A 22,187-nucleotide genomic window follows, 5' to 3' on the forward strand; every position below is an offset into this window, starting at 1 on the left:
GACTGACGAATGTCTGAGAAGAGGTGTGGAGGAAATACAGGGAGGGGGATTGTGGGCCCCCTCACACCCCCCTTATCCCTGGAGAGGTGCTGCTTGGCCCCCAAAAGGATTCCGGGGGGGGGGCAATGAGGCTGATGCTCTCCAGGACCTGGCTGGGGACATGGGTGCACGTGAACCTGTGGGGGCAGTCGTGTTTGTACCCCCCCAACCGATACACACCCCCACCACAGATATAACCACCACATCCCACTAATACACCTCCCATCCCAGATCACTTTCCCACCTGCCACTTCCCAGCCCTGGACACATCAGTGCAGGTCCAGAGGGGTTTTGGAGGGTTCAGGGCATCCCAGAAAGGCCCCTCGTCGGTGGAAAAAAACAAATCACTGATCTGGGATTAAACAACCAGGGATTAAGCGATCCAGGATGAAGAGATGCGGGATTGAAGCAATCTGGGATTAAAACATTCTGGGATTTATCAACCTGGGATTTCTGGATCCGGGATTTATTGGTGTGGGGTTTAAACGATCTGGGGTTTATCAATCTGGGATTAAAGGAGATGGGATTAAAGGATCCCACAAATGCACCGGGGGGTGGGAAGGAGACACTGGGGAGGGGGTGGGGGTGTGCATAGCAGGGGGTCCAGCAACGCATCCACGTTTTCCGGGTAGGGTTTCAGACGCAGGAGGCAGCAGTAGTTCAGGACAGGTTTTGTCTCAGGGGAAGATGGAGCCCCGTGAGCCACGTGCTGTTCATCTGCCTGCCGGCGCCAGAGCCGTGGGGACGGGTCCCTTGGTGAGGCGGCGCCTGGCGGGGCGCTGGTACACGGGGTACACCACGGTGCTGTGCACCACCTTGATGCGCCCGGCTTCTTGCCTGACCTTCAGGTTGAGGCGGATGCAGCTCTGCGCCTCAGGGGGGGTCTTGATGGGGGGTTTGCTCCGCGATGGAAGAGCGTCCCCATCCCCGCTGTCCGGCACTGGGGAGGCTTTGGCCCCAGTGAGGGATGGAGAACCCCCACTGTGCTTGATCAGCACTTTGGTTGGGTGGATGGGGGCAGGCGGCTGCGGCAACGGATGTTTCCGGCTCTGCGAGGGCAGCAGGATGCTGGAAGAGGCTGGGACCACCAAGGAGGAGGAGGAGGAGGAAGATGATGATGAGGAGGAGGAGGAAGAAGAAGAGGAGCAGAGGCTCTGCGAGCAGGACAAGGAGGAGATGTGTTCGTCTGCAAGGGAAACACCATGTCAATCTTTGGGATGCACACCCCACCCCCTCTTCCCCGCTTTCCAACACCATCACCATCGTTACCCAAACCGGCGTGACGCCATGTCCACTCCTCAACCTTTCACCCTTTACTTTCAAAACCGCGTCTTTCCTGCCCGCCCCCCTCCCCAAAACCTCGACAATAAGTAATGACATCCATGAATTCACCTCTCTCCCCTCCCCATCTTCCTCCTCCCCAAAACCTGGATAATAAGTAACAACGTCCTGGAATTCACCCCTTCTCCCCTCCCCATCTTCCCCCTCCCCAAAAAAAGCCGGAGCTTTAGCGAAATAAAATGAGTGGCCATTTGACCACACACGGGCACGACGGGCTTCACCCCACTGCCCCGAGCTCCTGGTGAACATGTGCCATTTGGGATACCCTCCCCAGCTTGGCTACCAACCTGCGGTGGAAGGCAGGAGGGTGGTGGGCACCTGGCCATGCTCGGGGGTTGGTGTCGGCGTTACCCTCACCGCTTGTCCTTGGCCGCTCACCAGGATGGAGGAGCACGGGCTGGTGAACCGGCAGAGCGCCGCGGAAGCCTGGCTGCTGGGAGGCTGCTGCAGGATGATCCCTTGTGGCACCTACATGGGATTAATTAAAAGAAAATTTGGAAAAATTGGCACAGGCACCCTAAACCCCCATAGCTTTGCCTCCCTCCTCCCGCACCCCAAAGAAGAGGAAGGGAGGTGGCACCTGGGACCTGCCTGGGAAGAACTGGCCGTGTTTCAGCTTCTGATTTTGCCTCTAAACCCTCGTCTCCCCATGGGCAGGAGGCTCATGGCCGCGCTTTGCTGCGCTGTCGCCGAGCTTCGCTCCCCTCCTGACCTATGCCAGGCCCTGGAGACCCTTGACGGTGACTTAATTTACCTGCTGGAACCTGCCCACTCTTTGCTTCTGTTGAGGAGCGGGGTTGGGAAGAGCCGGGAGGGTGATGTAGCTGCCGACAGACACGGTGGCCACTTGAGAGGGTTGGACCTGTTTGATCTGCTGCAGGGACTGGTTGATGGCCATCACTTGCTGCCCCGCCACCTGAATCGGGCCAGCGGGTTGCTGCAGCCTGATGAGGTTGGCCCTGCCAGAGAAGACCTGTGGGGTGCTGTTGGTGGCTGCCTGGACCACGGGCTGAAGGGTGGGAAGCTGCAAGGGGCCCAGATCCAGCTCGGCTTCCGCTTTCAACATCTGCTCAGTGATGTTGGCCTCTTGCAGGCTCTGCTGGATGATGTCGCAAGGCCAGTCCGAGTTCTGCAGGTTGGTCCCACCGCCCGAGGGGGACCCCAAGATGTCCTCTAAAAAATCAAGGTCCAGGCTTGTGGCAGGTGGACTCTGCTCGGTGCTCAGCTGGCTGCCAGAGGGCTCTTGCATGTGGAGCTGGGGAGACAGCCGGTCAGTGGTGTGGGGAGGAGGAGGAGGAAGGAGGAAGAAGAGAGGAGAAGGAATTGAGCTCAGTTGCAAAGAGGATGTCAAGTCAACTCACCCAACACATATCCCTAGGCACCTAAGAGGGGAGGGGAGGGGAAGGGAGGAGAGGGGGCTGCAGGCGCCCTCACCCCCAGACCTGAAATCGCTTCGGCATCCCCAGGGTGATCAACCCCGGAGTGCTGAGGCCTTTGGAGAGCGGACAAGATGGCCCTGGAATGACCAGCTGCAAGCCAGGGAGGCCAAGGACGTCCCAACGAAGTTGGGTGGAAGGGAGGGGGCTCAAGCCGTTTGGACATGGGCACAGAGCAAAGCTCTGAAAACACCCCATCGGGCTGGGAAGGGGAGAAAAAATCATATTCCAGGAAGAAACCTTCAAAGGAAAAACCCCTCCATGAAAAACACAGCTGCTTTTCTGGTGAGAGAGGAACAAATCCCTGCATCCTGCCTGCCTTTTTTTCTCACTAGAGCTGGGAAACAGATGGAAAAAAACCTGAGGAATTAAAAAAAAGGGGGGGAAGGGAAATATAAAACAAAAGGGGTGGAGGAAGAGGGAAAATATAAAAGGGAAAGGTTTCTGAGCCGTCATTCCTCAAGTATAAATTAAAAATACATACCCCAGCACCTTCAAAAAAGGCACTGGCTGCATCTCCTGTGCTGTCCAGGAGATCATCACTGTCAATCTGTAATTAAAAAGATGAGATTTACTTTCTTCTGAGAGAACAGAACCCAAAAATATGCGGGAAAACTCCCGATTTAAAAATGTATCTAAAAAAGGGAAAACAAAAAAACCCACCACACAAAAAGGGGAAGAGGGGGGGAAAGAGACCCTGTGCGTGGTGCTGCCGGGTAGCTGAGCTCTGGCTCACTGCTCTGAACTCATGGCTCTGAGCTTGGGGTTTGCTTTCTGGTTTTGGGTGGGTGAGGGGAGGAAAAAACCCCAACCCCCCTCCTCATTGGTTGAGAAGAAAGGAAGTGGGATAGGGATCAAAAAGGGGTCTCGGGGCAGAGAACCAAGCCACCACTCACCTTTTCAGATCCATGTAGGAAGTCATTCAAGGCCTGAGGGTCGCTGCAAGACACAAGAGCAGGAGGAAAAGGGTTGGGGAGGGACACGAGGCGCACGCTGCGCCGGCAGCATCGTGCCCGGGTCTAATTAAGCTCCCTTCATTAATGGAACCCAAGGGCGTAGGCAGGTTGGGAAGCCAGCGGCTCCGTCGCAGGCCTGAGGTATGGCGGGGAAGGTAAATGCTCTTCCCAAGGCTGCCATCGCCTCCCTCTTCCCAGGGAGCTCCAGCCATCAACTCTGAAGGAAAAGGAGGCGGCGATGGGGTAGGTGACAAGTGCCAAACCTCCTCCGGTACAACCTGGAGCCCTCTGAGGGATGCCAACCATCAATCAGGAAGGGTTTATAGGGCTGGGACCCCTTTGGAACGCGCCTCGGAGGATTTCTGGCTCTGGGAGACCTAACGCTGCGCCGGGGAAGCGGCAGAACCCCCTTCCCACCCTCCCGCCTTCCTGAGCCCATGGCGTTTCGCTTACCAAATGACATCCAGCAGGCACCGGGCGTCTTCATCATCCATGTCAACTGCAAAGAAAAAGGGGTGTGGGGGGGTTACGGTCAGGAGAGCAGAGGGGCTGGGAGCCCCTGAGTGCTGTGCTTCCTTTTCCTCCCCAGAGATGATGATGATGATGGTGGGGATGGACACCCACTGGTCAAGAGGGACATCAACCGGCTGCCAGAAAACCAAGTCTGGTTTAAAAAGTCCCGATTTAGATGCTTTTATCCCTAAATTTCCGCTGCAGCACAAGGGATTAAGAAGAGACTCGGAATTGAGGAGTTTTCCAATGATAAACCTGAGATGTGGCACGGGGCAGGGCTGGGACACAGAGAGAGGTCGCAGGGAGAAAGGGAGGGTTGGTTTGGGGTCAGGCCCCGGCGGGGTTTGGTGGGTCGCAACTGCCCAAGAAGAGTCAGGGAATGAAAACTGGGGAGGAGGAGAGCAATAAAAGGTGGGGAAAGGTTAAAAAGAGAGAGAGAGAAGTCAGCTACCTCGGCAGATGAAAAGGAGAAGCTCGGTGGCAGACCAGCACCTTCCCCGGGCCGGAGTTCCAGGACCTGGCTTCTGAGCTGTCTGGCAGCTGCAATTCTTTTTGGGATCAGCAAATGACTGAGCTGTATGGGGCCAGCGAGGCTGGGCTAATGACCCCGGAGAAGCTCCCAAAGAGGAGCTGGAGGGAGTGAACCCAGACGTTGGGAAGCGTATCCCACAGCACCACAACTGACACTACTGGCTGCTACCCGCAAAGGATGCTGGGAAGAAACTGGCCACCCCTGGGCCAGCCCGTTGCTATAGGGACAGGAACACACGTGATGTCACACGTGGTGAGGCGGGTCGGGGGGAAAGAGACGGGCTGGGGGCATCTCAAATCCTTCAAAAAAGCAACGAATTAAAACTCACAGAGGGGGACAGATGCCCTTCGGGCTCAGAACGCCACTTCTCCGGGTGGAAGGGAGCCGGTTTTCTCCTCCCTGGCCGATGTCTGATGAGTGTTGGGGTAGCGGGATGAGGAGACAAGGCCATCTGGGGAACGGGAGAAGAATTCCCGGGCCCTGGATCTATCCCCAACCCCTGACCTCGTCCTGGCACTCAACGCTCGTGCGCTTTTCAAGCCAAACCATCTTGAACCCGCTTCGCTCTTTAAGCAGCAGAACACGCGGCGACTTTGTCGGAGTCACCTCACCTTGGGGCAAAGAGCATCATCCCTTCCTGATGGCAAAACGAGGGGGGAGGGAGGGGAGGAAAAAACCCACCCCAAACCACCCCAAACCCCCAACCCATCGTGTCGTCATCCCACGATCGTTTTCATTCTCCCTCAACGTTAAAAACCACCTCGACAGGGGCAGCCAGAAATCGTCGCTCCTCACAGCACGATCTCTGCCAAACACGCCAAATAACCCTCAGGAAGAACAAATCCCCATCCAGCAGGAAGATGGTGTTTCCCAGCCCCATTTTACACTGGATGGGATGGGAGGGAATGGGGGTTTTCCCCATTTTGTTGGTGGGAAGACAAGAGGAACAGAGTTTTCACCTGAGCTGTGTTGAAAGTGTGAGGGGAACAGCTGTCACACTTTAACCCAGTGTTGCAGTTACTTGAAGAAACTGCCTGTGGTTATGAAAGACCAGCCAAAGACAAAGTGAACTTGGGCAAGGATGGGGTTCACTCGCAGACACAGTGAGGCAGAGTATTGATGACCACCAGAGGACCCCGCTCAACACAACTACGCAGGTGTGAAGGGGATTTACATATGATAATGATTTCCAGGAAGTAACATGAATATGCTAATCATCACCCTCCCCTCTTTGTATTTAAAACAATCAGTGTAGTTAACCAATGATTTTTATTGGCCTTCTGGGGACTATTCTGTGACACCATTGCAGGAAGTGAGCAGCAAGATGGGAAAAATGGGAGTATTTCACCTGCCCTGGGATGACAAGGAGTGGGAAATGAAAGAATAGCTCTTGGCCTGGCACATGCCAAAAGGCCACCAGTCGAGTGGTTCCTCAGAGGTGGTGTAGGAGATACGGTGTGCAGCACATCAGCTGCCGATGTTACAGTAGGGACTGAATTCAAAAGTCATCTCAGGAAAAAGGAACTTGGATGTTCTTTGAGACCAGGAGCATTAACAACAGGGACAGAAGCAACAGGGAAGAATTTACAGGATTTGCACACAGTGCTGGAAAAATAACACCTGACCCCATATCCCCCCCAAAAAAACCCCCACCCAAACCTAAACCTAATTGAACTAAAATGCCAAGGCAGTTTCCTTCAAGGGTTGTTTCTGCTTTAGAGCTCGTTTTTACCAGTTTGTAAATTAATAGTGATAAATGGATCCAGTTTGAGCAATGGATGTGATTTAGGGGGTGCTGTTGCACCTCTTTGGTGTCATATTCCGGTGCTCCCTGCCCATCCCATGCAGACACAGAAAGGTTCTGAATAAATGGCTTTTAATGGAAAACCAGAACAAACCAATCATTAATGGTACTAAATCCATAATCAACACCCTTCTTCCCTCCCTCCCTCCCTCCCTCCCTCCCTCCCTCCCTCCCTCCCTCCCTCCCTCCGTCCCTCCCTCCGTCCCTCCCTCCCTCCCTCCGTCCCTCCCTCCCTCCCTTCCTTCATTCCAACCTGTCATCTCCTACCAATCCCTTCAACAGAGCTAAGTGCAATGGCACTGCCTGGCAGGCTTTCCTCTTCCATTAGGACATCGATGTCCATATATATGTCGCGGCCTGTGACAGTGTCCACATCCATGGGGACAGGACCACCTGGGTGGCTGACTGTGCCCAGGGATGCCCCAAGGGCTTACCAGCACAGGACTGGCTGGACTGGCTGCAGTGCCCTGTGAGGGGGTGGTATTGGGGAAGGGATGCTGGCAGACCTGCTGCTGACCCCTGATGGGCGTGGGGCAGGAACAGCTGTTGTTGTCCCTGGGTGGCCGTTGGTCTGAGCAGCCTGCTGGTCGTCTGCAGCTGTGGGGTCCCCGAAGGACACTGCCTGATGGAGAAGCAGTGCCCTGGCTGATCTTGGAGGTGGCTGACAGTGCAGCACATCTGGTGCTGATCCACTGGAGGTTGCAGAGGTGGAGGTTGAAGCAGCTGCCCCAAGGGCCGTTTTGGGGATCTGCAAGGACAGACCTGCTGCTGGCCAAGGCCGAGCCAATCAGTGACGGTGGTTGTGCCTCTATGAAAACATATTTAAATAGCAGAATAAGCTGTAAGCAGCTGCTTTTTACCAGCAGAGAAAGGAATGAGAACATGTGAGAAGCTCTGCACCCCCCAAGGTCATGCAGAAGGAGGACGGGAGGTGCTCCATGTGCCAGAGGAGAGACCCCTCTGCAGCCTGTGGAAAAGACCGCGGTGAAGCAAGTTGTCCCCCAGCAGCCTATGGAGGATGAAGAGAAGCAAAGTTCCCCCCCGTAGGCTGTGGAGGATCCCACGCTGGAGTGGGTGGAGACATATGGAGGATGCTGTGACCCAGTGGGGAGCCCATCCTGGAGCAATGTCCTGTCAGCACCTGCAGCCCATGGAGAGGGAGGCTCACACCAGAGCAGGACTGCTGTGGGGATGTGTGACCCCGTGGGCGACGAGGCTGAAGCAGTCTGGGCCCGAGAGACTGACCCCATGGAAGGGACCCACACTGGGACAGTGGGGGAAGATCTGAAGCTTCATGGCAAAGGACTCTCCCTGTTGGAGAAGGTCACTGAGGATTCATGGGGGATTCTGTAGATAAACTGCTGGTGAAGAGAGAGTGAAAGAAACATGTTGAAAATCAGAGAGGGCATGTGCTGCATGGATCTGTCTGACCAGACCAAACACAAAAGATAGAAGAAGGAAAGGGATTTTTTTTGGGCTAGACAGCTTGTTTCATGGGTGGGGAATTACATGAGGGATACTGTCAATGGTCAAAACAGGATTATTGATTTTGATACTTGTAGTGGTTGTCTGACTGCTGTGTTTGTTGAGCTTTCTGCAAAGGGCCCTGCAGAAGTCACTGTGGGCAGTTTTGTGACACAAACACAAGAATGGGGTTGGGGAAGGCAGCAGGTCTGTCAGCAACCTGACTCTGATCTCTGAAGGGATTGGCCTGGACAATATCCCTGCTGTTCCCTTCAGATAGCAAAGTCACTCAAGCTGGAAGCTGTGTAAGCAGTTGGGGAACATGGCGCCCATGAGGACAGGGTGTGCAGACCAGGCCGAGCCGAGGAGGAGGCAGGGTGGCCAAGGAATGGAAAACGGGAAAACCAGCCCTTCAGCCTGAGCATTTTGCAGGCATTGCTTGTTGATATTTTCTATTAAAATACCTGTGCCCTTGCAATAGCAAAGCCTTCTGGACTGTAATAAACCTTGTATAATCAATTTGTTATTCAAACCCATCGGCAATTAAACTATGTTGAGCTTTGTAACTGAGCTGTTATTAATGGCAATTGATGTGAGGGTCCAGGATCACGATATATAGGTAGTGCAGTTATGCAGTGTAGTTATGGGAAGCAGCTCTGGGAACTTACCTGTGAGAGTCTCACACTATGTCTGGGAACAAGGATTCGAGGGCGGGATGGCATCCACCACTGATACATCGTTTATCCCCTTGCTAGAGAAAAACTGACTAACAAGGACACCAATTAGCTCAGACTGGTAAGAACACTGCAAGCTTGCAAGACCCTCACATTCCAGGCGAAAGTTGAGAAGTACATGGTGAGGAGGACTCATGGCTTTCTTCCAAGGACCACCAGAGACCCTCGCTCACAATTCTTGGAAGGATCTGCGCAAGCGCAAAGGACTGATAAGCTCATGAACATGTGAAGTGAGAGTAGGTGGGTTCAGGTAATAATTCTGTACAGGCTTTAATTTGGATACTCTAAACTAGAGTGAACAATTTGTCACCACCGTTTGTAACACCAGACATCATATTATAATATCATATTAACCAATATTATGCAGTTTCTCATCTTCTGGAACTCATCCTGGCCCCGTTTCTGTTGGGGTGTGGGGGGTTGCCAGGCTGGGCAGGGGGCAAACACTGTAGCCATGGTGACTGATGGGACACAGAACCCGTATCCCAGCTGCCCACCCGGCCCTCTGCTGCCGTGGAGAGCTCAGTACTCGCGGTTCATCTCACCCACCCGAGCGAAGAGGAAGGGTCTGCGGGAGTCGATAGGCGAGCAGGGGGGTTGCAGCAGTTGAAGGCACCGTGGTGAAGGCTCCACGGGCACCAGGAGCTCAGCTCCATCTGTGGTCTCATCCTGGCTGCGTGTCCACCCGGCAGCGGTGCCACAATGGCTGCCATGGGGCTGGAGGGCCGGGGCAGGAGCGCCCGCGTGGTGCAGGGCCAGAAGACCAGACTCAGCCAGCGCATCCGGGAGCTGAAGGAGGTCGCTGCCATGCGAGGTGCTGCCCCTTGGGCTTGGCAGGGCGGGTGGGGGGTGTCCCGCTGTCCTCAGCCGAGCTGCCTGTACCTGCGTGGGACTCACGGCGCCTTCATGTCCTCCAGAGCAAGGGCAGAAGATTTTCACTGGTCTGTGTGAGGAAAAGCTGGCTGAGACCAGGCAGCGTCTGCTCCCCCTGCGCAAGACGTTACGGGATGACATCCACACCCTGGACACCGTCCGGGCGTCCCCGGTAGGTGCTGGACCCCCCTGGTGCTGTCCCTGCAGAGCCAGCTCCTGTCCGGGAGCAGGACGTGACCATGCCCAGGCTGGCAGTGATGCTCTTGCTTTCCCTCCGCCGCCCACAGCGCAGCAAGGTCACCTTCTCGGAGGCATGTAGAGCAGAGAGGCCCATGGGTGTCCTTATGGCCAGGAAGGCGGTCGAGGTAACAGGAGGGGCGGGCAGGCAGGGACTGCTGGCACGGACTGGGGCCCCAGGGGTGCTCAGAAGAGCAGGGTGCACGGCACAGGGACGTGGTGCTTGCGCGAGGGCAGCACGGCAGGGCTGGTGCAGCAAGACCTGGGGTGTTCACTTGTGGTCCCATGGGTCCCCTTCCAGCTCAGCCCCATCTGTGCAGGTCCTCCTCTGGCACCCTGAGCTTCCTTGGCCCCAGCAGAGCTGCTGGCCGTCCAGCTGGCAGGTCCCCAGGGCTGCCTGGCTTCCTGTGGGGTCCAGACACATCCCTGGGGGAGAGAGAGGTGCTGGTGCTTCCCTCTACTGCCTGTCCCAAGGTTCTGGCCTGGCTATAAAGGCCCTGGGGATAGAGGGGCCTCTGGAAGGGAGGGAACAGTGCCACCGCTCTCCGCCAGCAGCCGCCTCTGGGCCACTGATGGATTGATGGAGGCCCAGCCCAGGGTCTGCCTTATGCAGAGTCCCTGAGCCCGTCCTGTTGCTGTCACCAGCATGTGCCCAGCTCTGCCTTACCCCAACCAGCCCCCACCACGGCAAAGCTCTCCCACACCCCACACTGCCAGGGGAGTGCCAATGCGCTGAGCAACGTCCCAGCTTCCCTGCTTTACCATGGGAGGAGGAGAGTTTTAGAGGCAGCCCCACTTCTCCCCGGGGTGCCTGGTGAGCCGTGCCTGCAGCCTGGTAAACCCTCGTGTCCCCTTCCAGCTGGCCCTGGAGAAGGTGCAGGCTGAAATCCATGGCCGCACCAACACCTACAACGCGCTGCAGTACGAGGTGCGGCGGCGGCGCCAGGTCCTGTGGGAGCTGCAGAGGCGGCTGCAGCAGCTGGAGAGTGTTGCTGCGGCGGACGACAGGCAGCACCAGCAGCAGATGCAGGTACCCACGAGCCCTTCTCGGGGCGACAGCACCCACGGGGAGCTTTATTCCCAGCCAGGTGCCCCCGGGGGCAGTGCTGGGCTTGGTTTGTGGGGTAACCCCCAGCTCGCATCCCATCTCTGCCCCAGGTGATTCACCAGCTGGAGAACAACATTGAGAAGATGCTGGTGAAGGTCCGTGCCGCACAGAAGGTGACCACCCAGTACCTGGCTGTGCGGGATGTCCTGAAGAAGGTGAGCTCCTCCTCACCCTGCCATCTTCCCACCTGCCCTGCACCCCTCCATCCCCTGTCACCGCATGCAGGGCACCCCTGGGGTTCGGTGGGGTGATGAGCTGTGGCTCCCTGTGTCCCAGGAGCTGGCCCACCTGCCTCAGCACCTGGACCTTCTGAGCGGGATGGCTGAGAGTTACCAGAGGGAGCTGGAAGACATGGAGCCTGTGGCCTCGCATGCCTTCAGAGCCGCCGAGGTAGCCAAGGTGAGATGGTACAGGGCACCCTGGGACCCTCTCCCACCTCCAGAGCCCGCAGATGGCACCCCGCTGGTGAGTAGTCCTGCTCTAAAGAGCAAGAGACTGAGCTGGGCTTGCCCACAGCACCCAGATACCCCCATAGCTCCTCCTGCATCTTGCCCTTGGGCCAGCCTGCCCTGGGGCTGGGCACAGCCCAACTGAAGAAGCCCCGGCCATGGTGAAGGCAGCCCGCTCCATCCTCGCCCAGTTTCCTTCTCAGCCCATTTACACAGGGGTGCAGGGGGCCATTTTTGACCCTGGCCGTTCCAGAAGCTCAGCTGGCTCCCTAAGGTCCCTCCCAGCTCTGGCAGCAGCTTCTCCCTTCCCCGATACGCTGCAGGCACACATGGCGGAGACGAGAAGCTGGTTCCTTGCGCAGAGCGAGCTCAGGCACCGCTCCCTGGCTGCCCAGAAGGTGCCCAGGGACAGGCGCTGGCTGAAGGAAGCCAGCACAAAGCATCCCAAAGAGGTGAGCAAGGGCACGGGCTGCGGGACGGGCTGTGGGCAGACAGCCGGCATCAGTGCTGAGCCCCCATGGGAGGTGGGGGGACGGGGGGCTGCAGGGAGCTCAGGGGGTGACGATGACCATCCTTGCAGCGAGCCGCCTTCCAGCTCGGCACGGACTCCCTGCCCCAGCACTCGCAGGACCCGCTGGTGGGTGAGTGCCTGGCGGGGCGCGGGGGGGTGGGATGCGGGCACGGCCACAGGCAGGAAGGACCCCTCACGCTTCCCCCCAACCAGACACCAAGACGGAGGCCGCCGAGGCCCAGCTGGAGCGCGAGGCCAGGCTGACCGAGAAGCTGGAGAAGGCCAAGGCTGCGGTGCAGTGCTGCCTCCTCTGGGTAACGTCAAGACCTGTCCCTGGTAAAACGGGGGGCTGCTGGAGCCACGGGCAGGGAAGCCCTTGCTGCTCGCTTTGTGGGCTCACCTGCTCTCCTCTGCCCCTGGAGTCCCCAAAGCCCCGCTCCTGAGGGCCGGGATGGACCTGCTTTTCTCCATCCTGTGAGCTGTCAGCGGCCCAGGGTGCAGAAATGTCCTTGAGGCCACGTCCCGATGCCTTTGGAGCACCGGGGCCTGAGTCTCTGTGCTCTCCCCTGGCCAGGACATCCCCAGCAGGCTCCTGGAACAGCAGGAGTCCTCGCTGGACCTGGAGACCTGCATCAAGGAATACAAGGAGAAGGTGCAGGTGCTGAGGAAGAGGTTGAAGAAGCTGGAACTGAAGCACGCCCAGCTGAAGTTTCGCCAGCCCCCCGACACAGCCAGGTGCGGCTGGCGTCAGGGCAGACATGCGACCGGGCCACCTCCTTTGGTGGGGACACGTGTGTCCTGGATGTCCAAACAGGGCACCCCTTCCTCTGTCCCCCTGCAGCCACCCATCCCTCCTGTCCCAGAGGTTCCTGAGCAGGGTGCTCCCCCAGCTCTTGTCCTGGCAGAGTCCCCAAAGCTCCGGTTTCGGCACTGGGAGGCCCCTCCCTCCTTGCCTGGCATGGGCAGTGGCACCAGGGGTGCAGATGGGCTGCAGGCAGCACCTCTGCTTTGCAGTTCTGGGAGGGGTAGCAGGGGGGCAACTTAAGTAGCCTTCACACCAGATTTGGGGTGTCTCTGCACCCCTGTGCAGTTGTATGGACGTGCATGGTGTTGGCTGCAGGGTGCTGGAGGAGGAGCTGTTGAGGAGCCTGCAGCGTGAAGAAGAGAAGCTGGAGCAGATGAAAGCCCATCTCCTGAGGAACCAGAAGGTCCTGCTCCAGTTTGAAGATGGCCTTGACAACCTCTTCATCCGCCTGCACGGCATCACAGTGCCCGGACAGGTACCTGTGCAGCACTGGGTGAGCACAGGCCCCCCCAGTGCTTGGTGTGGCAGCGGCACGGCGTGAGGACACCTGGGGCAGCCACCATCCCTCCAAGGGGCTCTTTTTCCCCGCTAAGGTAATTCTTCTCTCCTGTTCCAGGAGGATTGTGTCAAGGCCCTGGGGCTGGAAGAGAAGCTCCAGCACTGCCAGCAGAAGCTGCAGTACCTGGTACAGCGGGTGTGTGACTTGTCCCCCGACAGCCACAGCCCCAGTGAGAGCAGCAAGGTGCGTGGGGGTTTCATCCCTGGGCACTGCAGGGTGTCTCCCCCAGGGACATCCAGGTGGGGCACCCCGGGGCTGTTCCACCCACCAACCCTTCCTCACTTGACCCAGGGTGTCTTTCACAGGCTTTGGTCAAGGTCAGGAATCTTCTGGAGAAGGCCACCGCCAGCGATCCCCAGAACCTGAAAATCTCCTTGGATGCCATAGGCAGCAGTGTCCAAGGTAGGAGAGCACAGCCAGGACACGTTCCACAGCGACTGTTCCAGCCCCTGCCCGCTGGGATCACTGGGTGTCCATCCACCTTGGGGCTGACCTTGGCTGTCTCCAAGGCTTTGAGCTTGAGTGATGATTTTAGGTGGGGATGTGGGAGATGAAAGGCAGCCAGTGGGGTGGTGTGTGTTGGAGCACAGCAGGAACAAAGAGGGTCATGTGGGGCAAGGAGGGTTGTGTGGGGCAAGGAGGGAGACCCTCATCTTAGAAATCCTTGTTGTGAAGAAGAACCAGCACTCGGGTCTGGCTTTGCCCTCCTCCTGTTGGATGCTCTTGGAGGAACCACTGAGGTTTTGGCAGCTTGCCCCCTCTTTTTAACGAAGCAGGAGCTGTACCCACCACCTCATGGGCTCCAGACCCTTATGGGGAAGCCCCAGCAGTGTCCGAGACAGGGGCAGGTCAGCCTGGGATGCTAAGGAGAAAGAGCCTCACTAGTCAGTAGTGCCTGTGGCAGAGGGCTTGGCCCGAGGGTCACCGTGATGCCACCAGCCCTCCAAAACATGCCAGCTCTCCCTGGGGACATGGGCTGAGCGGAGGTGGCCCCACTGCCTCTCCTCAGCCTGCTTCTCTCCTCTCTGTCCAGACCTCTTTGATTTTGAGGAGAAAGACCCCGGCGTTGTCCTCAGCCGTGAAGACATCAAGAGGCAGGGGCTGCGCCTGGCCGAGAGCAACAAGAAGAGCCGGCGGAAGAAGCTGCCCACTTGGACGCTTTGACCCCCCCTTGTTCTCTGACTCCCTTAGACCCCCCCTTGTTCTCTGACTCCCTTAGACCCCCCCTTTGTTCTCAGACTCCCGCAGACCCCCTTGTTCCTCTCCCCAGCTGTTTAATAGAACAGAGATATTTTGTTTTTCACAAGCCTGTGGTGAAGCTGTAACGGGGTTCGGGGCCTGGATCACATCTGCAGTTTGGGACATGGGGCGTGCAAACCCTGAGGGGTGCAGAGCTGGGTTTGGGGACAGCCCCATCCCTGCTCCTTGTGCCCTTGCCCTTTGCCCAGCTGCTCTCCCCACTGTCATGGTTTGGCCCCAGCTGAGAGCTGAGCACCACGCAGCCACTCTCTCTAAGAGGGTTGTCGCAGTTTTGGGTGCTGGTGGAGAACGGGGGGCTGCAGAGATGGCTCTTGCAAGAAGCTGCCAGCTCCGGGAGCCCCGATCCTTCCTGGTTGCCCTCCTGGGAAATGGTAAACTTGTGCCCTGGGCTTTTGCTGTTGCTGTGAACCAGAGCTCATCCCGTCGGGTACCTGTCTGCGGAGGGGAAAGGGGGCGATGCTGCCGTGACTGCGTATGGTTTGGGATCAAACGGGCGCCTTCGCCAGGCATCACTGCTCCCGAAGCTTTCCTCAGTGCAGTAAAAAGCCATGAACTGAAGAAATTCCAGTTGGTTGCTCTGCAAACCCTCTTGGGGTTGGCGTTGGTCTCGGACAGGATCAGCGTTTCTGCCGGGGTTTTGGCTTTGCCCTCTTGCCGGGGACGATGCCGAGCATCATAGAATGGTCTTGGTTTTGGCTCCTGCGGGCTCTGGAGTTTTCTTGGTATTTAAATACAATGAGGTGGCTATTCCTTTCAGGGTCTGTTTCCTTCCCTCCCTCCCTTCCCTTCCGTATATCCCTCCCATTTCTGGAGCTCTGGATGCCTCGATGTGCTGTCGCCTCCGCGTAACATCTTTTCTCCATGATTCTGAAGAGCAGCAGCTGAACCGGTGGAAGAGCTGCTGACCAAAGGGAAACTGAGGCAGGGAGTGGGAAGCTTTCAGGGTTGTCTTTTATTCTCCTGCCCCAGTTCAGGCACAGCGGGACTCGATACCGAGTGCAGCCCCATCCCCAAGTCGCACTCTCAAGCAGGATTTCGGTGTCTCTGGCACCCCTGGGAGCTGCCTGCGCCGTGCCAGGGAAGAGGGGGGGATACGAGGAGGCTGCTGGGGCGCTGAGGGACGCCCCTCCGGCCGGGCTGAGGTCTGCGCTGTGACGCTGTGAGCTGGGAAGCAAAAATCCCCATCGCTGCCAGTTCGTGACCCAACTGTGCTGCTCCTTCAGCTGCTGTTTATCATTTCTAGAGTGAGGGGACGGGGGCAGCTTTACCCCGATCGCTCCCCAGCCCCAGTTCTTGTTCGATGACCATGGAACAGCTGGAGGATCCCTCTCCAATCGCATGGGCGGCCGATAGTTCACCAAAACCCCTGGCATTTTTACCAACCACTTCCTTTCCTGTCACCCCCTCTCAGCCATAGCTTTGCCCAAGTCCCTTCTTCTCATCCTGTTGGTAAAACCCCGAGGGAGAAATCACCTACCAGGCTTTAATACCTCAGGGAACTGTCCTAAATGTGCCCTATGTCACTTCTCAGCTCTACCTTCCTTCACATTCAAACATGCCAAACATCCAGCAGCAGCTCCCAAAACAAAAGAGCGAGGACAGAGAGACAAACCTGGCCTGAAACCTACCCAGGGACCCCACAAGCAGCCCCTCTGGCACTGCGGCTCAGGGCTTTCATAGCCAAGAGAAATGCTTTATAAATGCATTTTGTAACTATAAAAGGTATTTGTTTTCCTGATCATCTCCATCCAAGGGAACATAAATTTTGGGAACTGCAAGAATTCTCCCAACAAGAAGTTCTGCTGGGGAAACACCTCTAGGTTGCTTTGGAGTATTTTTATGTATATTTATGCTTTGTTCAGCAGCAGCGCTGACATCTCATCAGGGCAGATTCCCTCCCTGCAGCGTCTCTTCTGCTCCTGCCCGCAGGCAGTGAAAGAGCCCAAGGGGCACGGTGAGAGCCCCGGACCTGCCGTGCCCCGAGCGAGACCCAGGTATGTGGTTCTGCTGCCCTCATGGACCTGTGCCTCCCCTGCAAGGGATGAGGGGAGTCCCTGTGGGGAGTGAATTTGTGGCTGCTCTGCTACATGCTCTCCTCTTGTCAGAAAAGTGATGCATGAACCTTGCCACCACAGTCTGTGTTTCCAGCGACTTGAAGTACAGTGTGATCTAAACCAGGACATGGGGAGCGCTGTGCACCTCTTCAAGGCTGGAAATAGTAATCACTGGCAACTGGCAGCCTTGAAGAGATGCAGAGCTTGTAACAGTGCCTGCGTGGCTGAAACCGTGCTGCCAGGCAGCACCCACACTGACACGGCTGCCAGACAGCACCCACACTGACATGGCTGCCAGACAGCACCCCCACTGACACGGCTGCCAGACAGCACCCACACTGACACGGCTGCCAGGCAGCACCCACACTGACACGGCTGCCAGGCAGCACCCACGCTGACATGGCTGCCAGAGCCCCTGTCTCGGGCTGTGCTGCTGCTCCTCGGGCTCTCACAGCTCCACTCCCCCCAGCACAAGGTGTCTCCTTTCCCGGGCGGCTGTTCCATTCCCCACAGGAGGGGGGCGTTTCCCCCCCTCCAGCCTCTCCCCACCCCCGGCACCCCCTCTCCCTGCAGCTCGGCTCCCCCGCCCAGCCGGGGCTTTTGGTATCTGCCGCAGCCTGGGCAGCAAGTCCCTGCCGGAGCCATCTGGGCCTCGTGTGGAGTCGGCAGCCCCAGAGCTTCAGCCCCTCAGTCCCCGGTAAGTCCACCCCTCTTTTCCACCCCCTTTTCTTTGTGCTGGCAAATTCTTGTGCAGATTTGGCAGTGTGCCACCTGTCTGGAGGGTCTGAGCAAAGCATTTCCCTGCTCCCACCCGATGTTGAGTTTGTTTCCCTCCCCTGCAGCTCTGAGCTGAGCTCTGCCAGAGCCTTAAAAGCTGCTGAACATGACCCAGACTGTTCTGCCTGAGGCCAGGGACGTGCTGATGCCTGCAGACACCTGCCAGAGCCAGCTCAACTTTGGGAACCAAGACAAGGTACAGCTAGGAGATTTCTTTCTCCAGGTACAGTTACTGTGGCTACTTGAGTGTTCTCACTTCTTCCTCCTGTTCCTATTCCTCATATTCCTCCACCTGATATTGCTCCCCCTCATATTCCTTCCTGTATTCCTTCTCCTATTCCATCTTGTATTCATTCTCCTCTTCTTCCTCGTCTTCCTTTTTTATATTTCTTCTACTATTTCTCCTTGAATTTCTCTTCCTCCTCCTCCAGCGCCTCCTCCTTCTCATGCTCCTTCTCCTGTTCCTCCTCCTATTTCTTCTTCTGTTGGCGCTTCTGTTCCTCCTCATATTCCTCCAACTTCTCTTACCCTGTATTGCTTCTTGGATTCTTCTCCTCATCTTCCTCAGCCTATACCTCCTCATACTGTTCATTGTCCATCCTCCACCTCCAAGTATTCCTCATCCTCCTCATATACCTTCTCAGTTCCTCCTTGCATTCTTCCTTCTCGTATTACTTCTTGTGTTCCTTCTTATGTTCCTCCTTGTATTCCTCCTCCTGTTCTTCCTCCTATTCCTCCCTGTATATCTCTCTGGATAATTCGTCCTCCTTGTCCTCTTCATCCTCATTCTCAATGTCGTGGTTTCACCCTGGCTGAGACCTGAGATCCACGCAGCTGCCTGCTCCTTAAAGGAAAAGAACAGGGAAAGAGGGAAGAGGGAGGGAGGGAGGGAGGGAGGGAGGGAGGGAGGGAGAGGCAAGGGAAGGGAAAGGGAAGGGGCATATAACCCCAAAACCAAGAAACTAAGAGGCCCGTGGGTTGGGATAAGGACAGTTTACTAAGATAAGAGAAAGATAAAATATAACAATGCTAACAGGACTTTAGAGCAAAAATATATGAAGCTGTTGGTACACAATGCAGTTTCTCACCGAACCCACAGCTCAGGCCGTGCCACCCAGAGCCGTCCCGGAACCCGACTGTCCCCCAAGAACCACGCGTCCCGGAGCCGCCCCCGTTCTTCCTCCCGTCAGCCCCCGATATCCTGGGCAGGACGTAATTGGCCTGGAATACTCTCTTTGATCAGTTAGGTCACCTGTCCTGGCTTCGCCCCTCCTTTCCCATGAAGAGCTGAGAAAGTCCTTGACTGTCTGACAGCAACTACCAACATCAGGGTGTTATCAGCACTGCTTTCATTTTAACTCTCAAACACAGCATTCCATCCGCTGCTACAAATGAAGTGAACTCCATCCTGACCAAAACCAGGACACAAACTCTTCTTCCTCTGTTCGATTTTCATCATCGTATCATTACTTCTCTTGCCTTTAGTTCCTCCTTAGTATTCCTCCTCTTATTCTTCATAGTCTGTCTTCCTCTGCCTCCTCCTCCACCTCCTCCTCCTCCTCGTATTCCATCTTGGATTTTTCTTCCTCCTCTTCCTCTTCTTCCTCCATCTCATCCTCCTCCTCGTCCTCCTCCTCTTAATTGTAGTCTTCCTTATTATTCCTCCTCATACTGTTCATTGTCCGTCCTCCTCCAACTCCGCCTCCACCTCCTCCGCCTCCTCATATTCTTCTCAGTATTCCTTTTTGGAATCTTCATTCTCCTAGACCTCTTCTCCCTGCTTCGCAACCATTTCTTCCTCTGTCTCTTCCTCCTCATGTTCCCTCTTTCTGTGTTTGTCCTTAGTATTCCTCCTCATCTTGTTCATTGTCTGTCTTTCTCCTCATACTGTTCATTGTTGGTCCTCCTCCAAATCCGCCTCCTAATCCTGCTCTTCCTCATATTCCTCCCTGTATACCTTCTTGGATTCTTCTTTCTCCTCGTCCTCTTCTTCCTCTGTCTCAATCTCTTCCTCGTCCTCCTCCACTTCGTTGTATTGTTCCTTAATTTTTTTCTTATACTGTTCATTGTCCGTGCTCCTCCTCCTTCTCCTCCACATATTCTTCTCTCTATTCCTTTCTGAAATCTTTATCCTCGTGCTCATCTTCCTCTTTCTCAACCTCTTCTTTGTCTGTGTCATCCTCTTCCTCGTATTCTTCCTCCACTTACCTATATTCTTCCTTAATATTCCTCCTCGTACTGTTAATTGTGTTCCTCCTCCACCTCCTCCAGGTATTCCTTTTTGGATTCTTCTTCCTCCTCTTTATCTTCTTCCTCCATCTCATCCTCCTCCTTGTCCTCCTCCTCCTCCTCCCTGTATTCTTCCTTATTATTCTTCCTCATACTGTTCATTGTCCGTCCTCCTCCAACTCCGCCTCCACCTCCTCATATTCTTCTCAGTATTCCTTTCTGGAATCTTCATTCTCTTAGTCCTCTTCTTCCTCCTTCTCAACCCCTTCTTCCTCTGTCTCTTTCTCATCCCTGTAGTTTTCCACCTCTTCTCTTTAGTTCCTTATTAGTGTTCCACCTGTTACTCCTCATTGTCTGTCTTCCTCCTCCGCCTCCTCCTCCACCTTCACCTCCTTCTCCTTTTCATATTCAGTCTTCGATCCTTCTTCCTCCTCTTCCTCTTCTTCCTCAGTCTCATCCAATCCCTCGTCCTCCTCCACTTACCTGTATTCTTCCTCAGTATTCCTCCGCATAATGTTCACTGTCCATGCTCCTTCGCCTCCACCTCCTCCTCCACATATTCCTCTCTATATTCCTTTCTGGAGTCTTCTTCCTTTTCGTCCTCCTCTTCCTCTTTCTCAGACTCTTCTTTGTCTAACTCATCCTCTTCCTCAAATTCTTCCTCCACTTACCTATGTTCTTCCTTAATATTCCCCTTCCTACTGTTCATTGTCTGTCTTTCTCCTTCTCCACCTCCTCCTCCACCTCCACTTGCACCTCCTCCTCCTTTTCATATTCCTTCTTGGATTCTTCTTCCTCCTTGTCTTCATGTTCCTCCATCTAATCCTCTTCCTCGTCCTCCTCTACTTATCTGTTTTCTTCCTCAGTATTCTTCCTCAAACTGTTCATTGTCATTGTCAACTTCCTCCTCATCCTCCTCCTCTTCTTCATGTTTCTCCCTGTATTCATTCTTAGATTCTTCCACCTCCTTGTGCTCTTCTTCCTCTTTCTAAACCTCTAATTCTTCTGTCTCATTCTCATCCTCGTAGTTTTTCACCTCTTACCTTTAGTTCCTTATTAGTATCCCTCCACTGGTGCTGCTGGTGCTGCTGGTGCTGCTGGAGCTGGTGCTGCTGGTGCTGCTGGTGCTGGTGCTGCTCTTGTTGCTAGTGCTGCTAGAGCTGCCTTTGGTGCTGCTGATGCTGGTGGTGCTGCTGGTGCTGCTGGTGCTGGTGCTGCTGCTGCTGCTGCAGTTTGTGCTGTTGCTGGTGCGTCTGCTGTTGCTGCTGTTGGTAGTGGTGGTGGTGCTGCTGCTGCGGGTTCAGGTGCTGGAGCTGTTGCTGCTGTTTGTGCTGCTGCTCCTGCTGTTGCTGGTGGTGCTGCTGCTGGTTGCTGGTGCTGGTGTTGCTGGTGCTTCTGGTGCAGCTACTGCTGCTGCTGGTGCTGCTGCTGCTGGTGCTGCTGCTGCTGGTGCCGGTGCTGCTTCTGCTGCTGCTGCTGGTGCTGCTGGTGCTGCTTCTGGTGCTACTCCTGGTGGTGGTGCTGCTGCTGCTGGTGCTGCTGGTTCTGCGGCTGCTGCTGTTTGTGCTGCTGCTGGTGCTGCTGCTGCTGGTGCTGGTGCTGCTGGTGCTGGTGCTTCTTTTGCTGCTGTTGCTGGTGCTGCTAGTGCCGGTGCTGGTTCTGCTGCTGCTGCTGGTGGTGCTGCTGGTGCTGGTGTGGCTGGTGCTTGTGGTGCTGCTGCTGCTGCTGGTGTTGCTGTTGCTGCTGGTACTGGTGCTGCTGCTGCTGCTGTTGCTGCTGGTGCTGGTGCTTCTTTTGCTGCTGTTGCTGGTGCTGCTGGTGCTGCTGCTGCTGTTTGTGCTGCTGCTGGTCCTGCTGTTGCTGGTGCTGCTGGTCCTGCTGCTGGTGTTGCTGGTGCTGCTGGTCCTGGTACTGCTGGTGGTGCTGCTGGTTCTGGTGCTGCTGGTTCTGCTGCTGCTGCTGTTTGTGCTGCTGCTGGTGCTGGTGCTGCTGGTGTTGCTGGTGATGCTGGTGCTGGTGCTTCTTTTGCTGCTGTTGCTGCTGCTTCTGGTGCTGTTTCTGCTGCTGCTGCTGGTTGTGCTGCAGCTGCTGGTGCTGCTGCTGCGGGTTCAGGTGGTGGAGCTGTTGCTGCTGGTGCTGGTGCTGCTCCTGCTGTTGCTGGTGGTACCGATACTGCTGCTGGGTGCTGGTGGTGCTGGTGCTGCTGGTGCTGGTGGTGCTGGTGCTGGTGCTGCTGGTGCTGGTGGTGCTGCTGCTGCTGGTGCTGCTGGTGCTGGTGGTGCTGCTGCTGCTGGTGTTGCTGTTGCTGCTGGTGCTGGTGGTGCTGCTGCTGCTGGTGTTGCTGTTGCTGCTGGTACTGGTGCTGCTGCTGCTGTTGATGCTGGTGCTGGTGCTTCTTTTGCTGCTGTTGCTGGTGCTGCTGGTGCTGGTGCTGGTTCTGCTGCTGGTGCTGCTGCTGCTGTTTGTGCTGCTGCTGTTTGTGCTGCTGCTGGTCCTGCTGTTGCTG

General features: G+C 56.1%; 1 protein-coding gene across 1 annotated transcript; it reads left to right on the top strand.

The window, feature by feature from the left end:
- Positions 1–9,521: 9,521 nt before the first annotated feature.
- LOC311194689 (coiled-coil domain-containing protein 183-like) lies at positions 9,522–14,525 on the top strand (the record flags this gene model as incomplete). The annotated part of the gene is made up of 12 exons (XM_084267890.1): positions 9,522–9,633; positions 9,737–9,864; positions 9,980–10,057; positions 10,789–10,959; positions 11,088–11,192; positions 11,314–11,436; positions 12,067–12,127; positions 12,211–12,311; positions 12,572–12,732; positions 13,118–13,277; positions 13,667–13,763; positions 14,395–14,525. 12 exons carry the CDS (start codon positions 9,522–9,524, stop codon positions 14,523–14,525), a joined length of 1,428 nt encoding a protein of 475 aa, XP_084124016.1.
- Positions 14,526–22,187: the final 7,662 nt, after the last annotated feature.

Source organism: Gallinula chloropus (assembly GCF_964237585.1).
Source record: "Gallinula chloropus genome assembly, chromosome: 9".
In the NCBI taxonomy this organism is placed as follows: domain Eukaryota; kingdom Metazoa; phylum Chordata; class Aves; order Gruiformes; family Rallidae; genus Gallinula; species Gallinula chloropus.